Consider the following 9,763-nt stretch of genomic DNA (forward strand, 5'->3'; position numbering starts at 1 on the left):
CTCCTCTCCCCTTTCCCTTTTTTGCTTTTTTTTTTGTTTATTTGTTTATTTCTTTTATTTTTTTTTTTTCAGCACTGGATTGCTGTCCCACCTTCTGACTGTCCCTAAATTCTGTTTTCCCTCCAGCCGATCCCACGGTGAAGGACCTGATCGGAGGTTTCACGGCGCTGCACTACGCGGCCATGCACGGCCGGGCGCGGATCGCGCGCCTGATGCTGGAATCCGACTACAGGAGTGACATCATCAACGCCAAGAGCAACGACGGGTGGACTCCCCTGCATGTCGCAGCCCACTACGGCAGGGACTCGTTTGTCAGGCTCCTCCTGGAGTTCAAGGCTGAGGTTGATCCGCTCAGCGACAAAGGTACTACCCCACTCCAGCTGGCCATTATCCGGGAGAGGTCGAGCTGTGTGAGAATCCTCCTGGACCACAATGCCAACATCGACATTCAGAACGGTTTCCTGTTGCGATACGCTGTGATCAAAAGCAATCACTCCTACTGCCGAATGTTCCTCCAGAGAGGGGCCGACACAAACTTGGGGCGCTTGGAAGACGGACAGACACCCTTACACTTGTCTGCTCTTAGAGATGATGTGCTCTGTGCACAGATGTTGTATAATTACGGAGCAGACACTAACACAAGGAACTATGAAGGACAGACCCCACTGGCTGTTTCAATAAGTATTTCTGGAAGTAGCCGACCCTGTCTGGATTTCTTACAAGAAGTGACAAGTATGTATGTAAGAGAAGTTAATCACAGGGCACAATGTCCTCTAAAAAGCCTTCTTTGAATTTAGCCCCAGGAAAAAAGAAAAAAAAAAAAAAAAGCTTGCTCTCTGCCCCTTGATGCTTTTTAAGTGCACTAGAAAATTTCGGGGAAGGAGAAGGGATTGTGATGCTGGGAATCCTTTACTCGGCAGAGGTGCTGCTGTTAAGTATATTTCCTTTAATTAATTTTGTTTAAATATCTAGAGGAAGCATTCGTTTTAAAAGAGTGAACTGTAAAATCTCAGTTTATTGATGGCCTCAGCACAGAAGATTTTTTGGGGGTTGTTTTGTTGTTTGTTTAGGGTTTTTTAGTGTCTTTTGTTGTTTTATTGCCATGCAGATCCCCTGCAGTTGCTGGCTTTTCCCTCTGCACTGTGAGGAGGGCAGGAAAGAGCTTTGGCTGCTTTGTGTTCTCCCACATTCTCGTTCCTTTCCCTAAACCAGGCAAAAAAAATGCCAGACTTTATTCCTGCAACTCGAAGGGGTTTCATGTGCTGTGTAGCTTTGATTTGATTTTGTTGATGTGTTTGAAATACGAGAGATTTTTTAACTCACCACAACTTCTGATACTTTGAAATAAGTATTAGGCTCCTAACATTCAGGTCACTTTTGATTACTAGTTTTTGGTGTGCTAGATCAACTCAGAGTTTTCTCTTCCTCTCTCAACATGGAATGCTGTAATAGTGTTTCATAATGATAGTATTGCCTAAAGCATTTAGGAATTGCTGATTAGCATTTAGCAGAGTTTGCCAATTCAAACATGTTAAGATGGCCTGATAAATCATTATCCAACTCGAATGATCTTTGCACTACAGAGGACGGGGTATTTCATATGTCCCTTTTTTTCCCTCCTAAAGCCCCTTTTATTTTTATGGATGTGGGATTTTTTTGTTTTTTTTATGAGAATTAGTCCGTAAAGAAACTGAAAGTCAGTGTGGGCTGGAAGTGAATCAGCTGAGATCTGGTGTCAGTAGCTGACACAAATGAGCATTTGGAATTTCATTTTTGTCTTCGTGGTTGGTGGTGTTGGTTTTGCTCGTATGTGAAACTGCAAGAGAATTTTTGGAAAGGTGGAAGTTGATAATGAGAAATACAAGCGATTAATAGATTTTTGGTTGAGTTTTTTTCTGCCCCTTCTCATTCTTTCGGGTTTCCTTTTCGGGAGCCTCTTTTTGGAGCACTGTCAGGGATTTTAGGGGTGATATAATATCCACACTTGAATTTTTTCCCAGTCTTAGGATGTATCAGTAACCATGAAGGCTTAGGCTGCTTCCCTGTTTCCTTGATGTCTAAAGACTAATGGGAAGGGCTGCTGTCACTTTTAGTTTTCAGATTCCAGACCTTAAGGGTTGATTGTTAAACGAGAAGTAGATCCTGCTACAAAAAAAAGGAGCTTTAATTTCTGGCCGATGTAGCAGTGTTGGAACTATCCCAGTTTTGTGCTAATGGAGGGAGAATTGGGAAAGCAGTGCTGACAAAAACAACTTCAGCTCTGTGCTTCTGAGCAAAATAATTATGAATATATGTTTACAAACAGCTATAAACAAACTCTGCTGCTGCCCTTATTGTAAATATCCAAACACTGTCTTCCCTGGTTTTCATGAGTAATTACTTTAATAAGATGCTGTGTGAGGGATGAGATGGATAAAGAGCGAGCTGGGAATTTGGTAGTGGAGTTCCCAGTGAAGCCTGACTGTGTACAGGGAATTGTTGAGATCTTGTGCTGTGGCACTTCGGGGAAGAATCTTGTTTATGTGTCTACTGCAATACGTGTTTTCCAGAAGAAAAATTTACACAATTTTTAGGGAACTCTTCCGCTGGAATTCTTCCTGAAACGCTTTTGTGGTTGGTAACAGTGCCTGGGTCATGGGGCTTAATGGGAATTTCCAGTTTGTTTATTTGAACGTTATAGTAAGTGCTTAACGTAGAAATCCAGAGCTGAAAGATTTATATGTGCACCTGAAGTTTTGAAGAGTGTATTTGATAGTAAAGCAGGAGCTAGTTTTTATTTTTTACAGCAGATTAACATTTTTAAGCTTAAATATTAAGAGCTATTAATTATGAAAGTTGATCTTGTCTTCAAGTGAAAGCAGATGAACGCTGCACATAAATGGGATGCTCTTTAGTGATCTGCATGTAAGATGTGAGTGGTTTGGTTTTTTTATACTTGGAAAACATATTTGTACGGTTTCAGTTCCTCAGAAAACATCATCTGTGAATTTCTTTTTGTTTTGGTAGGTATTTAATTGGTAATAAGGGCAGCCTTTAGCCCAGGTCCCCCGTTGGGAGTGACAGGCAAGAGACCAAGCTCTCAGAAATACTCAGTATTGGCCCTGAGAGTCTGCAAGAAGATATTGGATTTTGGGGTTTGAACCCTGAAGGTCTGATATTCTTCCTGGTTACAGGTAGAGATTCCTTTGCTCCTAGAATAATTCCGAGAGGAAGTTATTCTATAGTTGTGTTTCAGTATTTAAAGCTGGAATTTAGGAACAGCAAAGCTTCTGATCATGAGTCTGCTCTTGGCCTGGTGTTCAGACAGTCACTCATGTATTTTTCTTTCTCCCCTTCTCTCTTTTTTACAATGCAACAATAAGCAAAATCTCCCTGTGGGGAAAAAGAAAAAAAAACCAACAATATTGAAGATGAAAAATACTGAATGATTTTATGGATCACCTTTTTTTTTTCCTTATCTGTGCTACTCTTTTTTACTCAAAAAAACACATTTATTGGCAACCACCACGCACAGATATATATATATATATATATATCTATATACAGAATAGTGCTTGAGATCATCTGATGAAGGGTTTGGTTTGGAGCAGTGCCATGTTCAGGTTCATGTGGTCTGAACCTGCCTCTTCAGGAGCGTTAATGGGTTAAGCTTGGAATGCAATTCTGCAAATTAAAATAGAGATGCATGTAAAACTATATAGATACATAGAGAGACTTCTCCTGGTGGTGTATATATCTACAAATTTAATGTGCAGTCATCCTGGGTGAAATGATATGTTTTGAAGCTGAAGTGGAACGGGATGTGGGAATATTAAAACTTGGAGCATGAGGGAGGTAGGAAAAATGCGAGTGTCAGAAAAACACTTCAGTGAGCTTTAAGGTACTGGAAATTCTGTTGTGATCTTAAAAAAAAAGGAAATTAAAAAAAAAACAACAAAAAAAGCTTGGAAAACTTCCCTCCCTCCACAGCTCTCCTTTAATTGAATCCCTGGCCAGATAAGGGGGCAGACCATGAGGAGCTGTGTCGAGGCAAAGAGCTCAGAAAAGGGATCAGGGCAGAGCAGTGTATTGTGTTTAAATTCCTATAGCACTGTAAATGTGCTGAAAAAAACTCAGAAGTCCTGTTAAGGAAATCCTTGTACATTCTTTCTCTCTGTCCCTTTGCTTAATCAAGGTAACTGTTCACTAGAATTTTCTTCTTTAAACTGGAGGAACATTTTAAAATAAGTTTCTTTGCATACTTTAAACTTTTACGGATACAGGAGTGTCTTAGTTGAATTAAGTAGATTTCTACATATTTTATTACGTGGATCAGTGCAAAGGAAATGGTATTTTCCTGTTTGTTATAACGTAGGAGAACTTTACTGGAATCCCAGGCTTTGACTGCTTGTGTCCTTGGGTGCTGCTGGAAATCTTGCAGTGATGATTGTGGTTTGCTTTGTCATCCAGAGTTCCAGGGAACGGGGGATAAAGGGATTATTTTACAGTTTTCTGCCACCTCATAGTGCAGTTGACTGTGCATATGAAGTAGTTGAATCACTTTGTGTAGCTACGGACAGTTACATACTTGGAAAGAATTTTTTTGAGAGGCCTATGCAAAAAAAAAAAAAATGAAAAAAAAATGTTTTTATGTGTGGCATTTAAAGTACAGCCATACTCCACTCCCACTCGTACACCTATGCTGTACTCTGCAAAAATAATGTGAAAATAGCCTAACAATGCATCTGAAGCCTGGCTGGGTGTTCAGAGCACTTTACTTACTGTCTGCTAAAAATGGATGAACGTGATGGGGTTGAAATCCTTCGCTGGATTTCTGAAGCAGTTTTGGTGACACAATTTACAGCCATGTTACAGATTTAAAAAAAAACCAAAACAACAAAACCCACATAAAAACTTTGCAAGCATATTCAAATCTTAATTTCATTGCTAAATACACCTGTTAAGTATTTAACACTGAGCTTTACTGACGTTCTGCTTTTTCCATATATAAATTTCCAGTCCAAAATACACTCCTTAGGACGCGTTTTCAGTGCCAGATACACCGAAATTCAATAGACCCCTCCAGCTCGCTGTGGGGAATTGTTTTCCAAAGAGCAGTGAAAACATTCTTCAGGCTCAGGCATTCTAACAGAGGCACACTGAACACAAAATTAAATTGGCACTTTTATTACATCCATTTAAAAAAGAATTAAATCTCAGTTTGTCCCGTGGAGCTGGGTACGGCTTCGAGGAGTTCGTTCACTTTCTCAATGAACACCCTGAAATTCCTTCTCTCTGCATTCAGCCCTGCCTGCCTTCTATTAATATTTTTGGATATTAGCTTCTTCTGACATTTGCAGTGCTGGAAAACCAGCTCTTGTTGTGCTGCTGTTGTTTTTTTACAGAGTCCAAGCCGATGCATTTCCTAAAGTGTTTTATCCTCTTGCAGTGAGCACTGAATTCCTGTTCAGCTCAGCCACCACCATTCCCTGGGTGATCCCGTCCCCTCCCCGTGATCCTGTTTGTCTGTGCATCCTCTCCACTGTGTTTGTTGGTTGATAGATATGAATTTCTAGTGTATAAGTTTAGTTATCTTTTTATTTTCCTCCCCCTCCCCCCAAAAAAAACCCCTCAACAAACTCCATTTAATGCTGTGTTCCTTCACTGCTGTGAAATAAGGGGTGGATTTTAAGATTTAGCTGCAGATATATTCTGATTTTCTGGAGGAACTCAGCTGCTGCCAGAGTGCATCAGCCTGGTCTCAACATTTTTTTTTGTAAAATGTTGGGAAAAAACCCTTTTTATTTTTAAGTTCCCTTTGTAGCTAAAAAGAAACTACCAAACGGTTTCTTGCTACTGTTTTCAGCCTTTCACAATTCCCAGGGGGGGCAGAGGCTCAGTTTGAGAAATACCACTGTAAGCTTTTTTTGAGAGAAATGCATTAATATTGTAGAGAAAACTGTGGGCGGCTTCTGAAATATGTCACTGATGTTATTTTTCATTTTTTTTAATTTATTCACCAACGGCCTCTCCGGTTCAAACCAACGACACTGATTGTTTGCTTTAAAAGTACTTTCCTTTTAATAGCCAGAACAATACATCAGAGAGGATCTTCTTGCAGCCTCCAGTGTATTAATTTCGGTTATTCCCAAGTTTTTCTCTTGGGTAACAGAAAGGTCAGGCCGTGATTTTTGCTTTTTTTTGGTGTCGCTCTGTATTTTCGGTGGAGAAAAAGGGGTGTGGGGATTCCCCCCTTTTCCACCTTTACAGCACTGGCTGAAAATCCCCAAAACTCGGCGTTGTCAGGTCCAAAATGCCTTAATGATGCTCAAATTTAGACCTATGAGGTGAGTTAGTGTTTTATGTCTTGGGGAGGGAAAAGGGGGCGGGCACAGGTGGGGTTGCAGCTGCAGAGCAGTTTAAACGGTGACCAGAGCTCTTGGTACAGGTGGTAAATCCCAAATGGAAGTTGTGTCTGTCTCTGGGCTGGAGCAGCAAACTCTGAGAGAGAATAAGCAGAAAAACATTGCAGCTGCAAAAAGGAAAGGAGTGGGGAGTACTGAGTGGAAGTTTGGATTAATTGTAATAATTCCTTGCTGTTAAAACATGCAGATTTTTTTCTTTGGCTTTACCAGCAGTACAACAAAGGAATCTATTATAATAACTTAAAGGCTCATTTCAGTACTTGAGTAAAATAATTATTAATTATTTAAGTGGGGGGGAAAGCTCAGGAACTCACTTTGCTCGTAGTCGAAGGACTGATTTAGGAAAATGCTTAAATTTGACACATAGTCAAGCCTGCTGCATCTAGATAGAAAAAAAAAAAAAGCAATTCCTCTTTATTCTATAACTCTGTTTTACCTTTCTTTTGTTTGGGAGAAGCTTTTCTGTCATTTTTGTGACACTGTACCCAAGAATTGCACAGGTGGGGATTTCAACTTTCCCTCAGAGCACAGAGGGAGGCAAAGGATGAACTATACATATTTTTTTTTTCCCTGTAATTAATACTTCTGATTTATTTGATTACTGCTCTAAAGCTTGCCAAATAAATTGACTGAGGTATTTAATGTTCTGCTGAGCACAGGAGTAAATCTCCAGCTCCAGCAGGTGTTTGGTGCCCTGAAGGGACCTGGGGTTGTGTAACAGCCCAACAACCACCGGGGGGAACGGGAATAAGGTGGCCCTTGATGGCTCAGGGATGTGTTGGGTGTTTTTAAGGTGATCAGTAGTTTTATGGCTCAGTTTTGCATGATAGTGGTCATTAGGTCAAGGGTACTTTTCATGTCTAAGTAGGTGTTTTTTTTTTTTGGTCCCTTTCTCTTTTAATTCTCTTCCTTTCCAGCTTGTTTGCCCTAAATAACTCCCCAGATTTGAGATGCAGGATACAGCCAAAGTTACTGCTTCCTAATCGTTTCTACACAGGACTTTATTCTTCACTTAACGTGTCTTTAACTTTGCCAAATTACTAATAACATTTTTTTTTTCATTTGCCAAACTGAGGTTCACTGACATGGGTCTGTAATCCTTTTTTTTTTTTTTTTTTTTTTTTTCCTTTTTTCATTCAGATGCAACCAAGAATGAGTAAGTGTTCCAGACACTGTTTCTAATAAATCACAAATGCATTAATAACCCTGGAATTTGCAAGGCGTGACCTAAGACACCACCAGCCACTAGATGTAGCAACTGGTGCTTAACACTGGAAATGTCCATTGTTAACACATTCCCCAGGAAATATTTTTTAGGCTTATCAGGGGAAAATGTCATACATTTGATAATCGGGGTCCTTTGGAATTAACTGATGACCAATTTCTTTCTGGGTGTTTTAAGTTGTCTGTTCCTTTATGTTCTCAACCAACCCGTAGGGTGTTAATTAAAAGGCATTTATTTCTGAAACCAGAAATCAGTGTCTCATAGCTGATTTATTGTGTACTCTGCTACAAAAAAAATGCACAAAGATCTCCAGTCCTTTTTAACTTCTAGTGCTGCTGCTTGCACTTAACTGTTGAAGTGGTGCATCCTTTCTTGAACCCCGTTTGCCCTTCACGTTTAAAGCAGTAGAATAATTATTTATCCCCATAAGTTACCAAAAGTACCTTTCCTTTCCCTGAAGCTTGAACGTTCAGCTGCTGTCCAAGTAGTCTAAAATTCTTTCCTTCAGGTGGGGGAGAAAAAAAAAAATTGCTGAGAAGAAACCACCAGTGAACAAAGTAATTATTGGTCTGTGTTCTAAGTCTTGCACGAAGGATATAACTAAAAATAAATTGACATTTAGGTGTCGTGGTGATAACTGTAATAAAAGTATTTTCAGTTATGTGAAGGAAACTCAAATTTTCCCGTTCTTTAATTTCAAATCTTAATTTCTTTAAAAGCAGGCTGAGACTATTTTCATGCATTACTTCTGCTGGCTTACCTCAGATAATTTTAGTGCTTAAGATAAATCCCGGCGTGTACCTGTCTGTCAGCCCATTTCTATAGGAAAACCCACGCAGGGGGGAAAAGCAGGAGGAACTCTCTGCAAAGGGTAACTGAAACCTTGCACAAAATGCCCAAAGGAGAAAACAGGAAATAGTTTCATAATCTCTCTACTCTGTGCTTAGCAGGAAAGTTTAATAAACCCATAATGTCAATGCTTGTTTAGCTGATAGATTGTTTGTTGCTGCAGGAGGAGGAGGAGGAGGATGGAAGAAGGGATGGGTGAAAAAACCCTCCTAACAGGTTGGGGATGGGGAGCTGACAGCAAACACTGCCCACCTGCACCAAGCCCTGTCCAGAAGGCATTTCCTCTGGAAAACGTCCTGCTTAATTGGTGGCAGCTCAGGAGGGCTAATTGGGGACTCCATCAGGGCTATTTAAAGTCTCTCTTGTTGGTTTTCTTGCTGCTTTTTGAAGAAATGATTGATTCAAGCAGTCAGCTCGATAGAATCACCTGCCTTCCTCTGCAAAAGCCTTTTACCATTGACTGTAACGTATTATAATACAGATATATTGTCAGATGATAGAGATATCTTATTATACAGTTAGTAAAAGACCACAGTAAGTTGCTCTGTTGACATCAGATTATCTTGATACAAACAGAAGCACCTGTGTTGTTCACGGTGCTGAGTATTTTGACCCGGACAAAGTCAAAATAAAGCCATCAGGTGCCATAATTGTGTCATGGCTTGGAGAAAAGGGAAAAAAAAAAAGAAAGAAAAAAAAGAGGCTTAATGCTGCTAAGTGGATGATCAAAATATTGATTAGCACAGCTTTGATGTGTTACTGGAATAACTCCAAAAAAGCTATGGCAGAATGGGGGGGGAAAAAAGAAGCCCAAAGACAGGCAGAGATTTGGAGTGGTTCCCGTGTTGGGGGTTATTAACTCGAGTTTTCAGCTTTGGGAAGAGGTACTGAGCATGAGGGGAGGAGGACAGAGAAGTTTATATAAAGGTATGTAAATCATGACTGGCGTGGGAACAATTATTCATTATTTCTCTTGTAGCTCCAAGAATGGCAGGCATGCAACGAAGCCATCAGGAAGCAGATCTAAAATAAATAAAATTACTTTGTAGTTTTCCAGCCAACGCCTAATTACATTGTGAAATTTGTTGCCACAGGATGTTTTGGATACTGAAAGTATGAATGGGTTCAAGAAACATTAGGCAGATTTACAAAGGGCAAGCTATTCACAGCTATTAAAGACATAGATCTGTGTGCAGTCTCTGGGTTAGGAAGGCCCAAAGGCACCGGTGCTGAAAGCTGGAAGGGTTTATTGGGGCAGGAGTTTCTCAATATCTGTTGTTCTGCT

The 9,763-nt window shown here is 40.1% G+C and overlaps 1 protein-coding gene across 6 annotated transcripts in view; it reads left to right on the forward strand.

Annotated features, from left to right (window-relative positions):
* ASB7 (ankyrin repeat and SOCS box containing 7) overlaps positions 1 to 9,763 on the forward strand; it is a 29,135-nt gene that overhangs the window by 16,814 nt on the left and 2,558 nt on the right. For 3 of the 6 annotated variants that reach the window (XM_027879177.1, XM_027879178.1, XM_027879179.1), the window contains one exon: positions 127 to 732. In XM_027879177.1, coding sequence (XP_027734978.1) covers positions 127 to 732 — 606 coding nt within the window. Of the gene's footprint in view, positions 1 to 126; positions 733 to 3,006; positions 3,174 to 7,544; positions 8,032 to 9,763 lie in introns of those variants that run through there. The other 3 variants (XR_003570687.1, XR_003570686.1, XM_027879180.1) reach the window with 3 other exon arrangements.

The sequence above is a fragment of the Empidonax traillii genome, unplaced genomic scaffold (assembly GCF_003031625.1).
Source record: "Empidonax traillii isolate 1590-97213 ecotype Southwest subspecies unplaced genomic scaffold, ASM303162v1 scaffold52:size1600334, whole genome shotgun sequence".
NCBI lineage: Eukaryota > Metazoa > Chordata > Aves > Passeriformes > Tyrannidae > Empidonax > Empidonax traillii.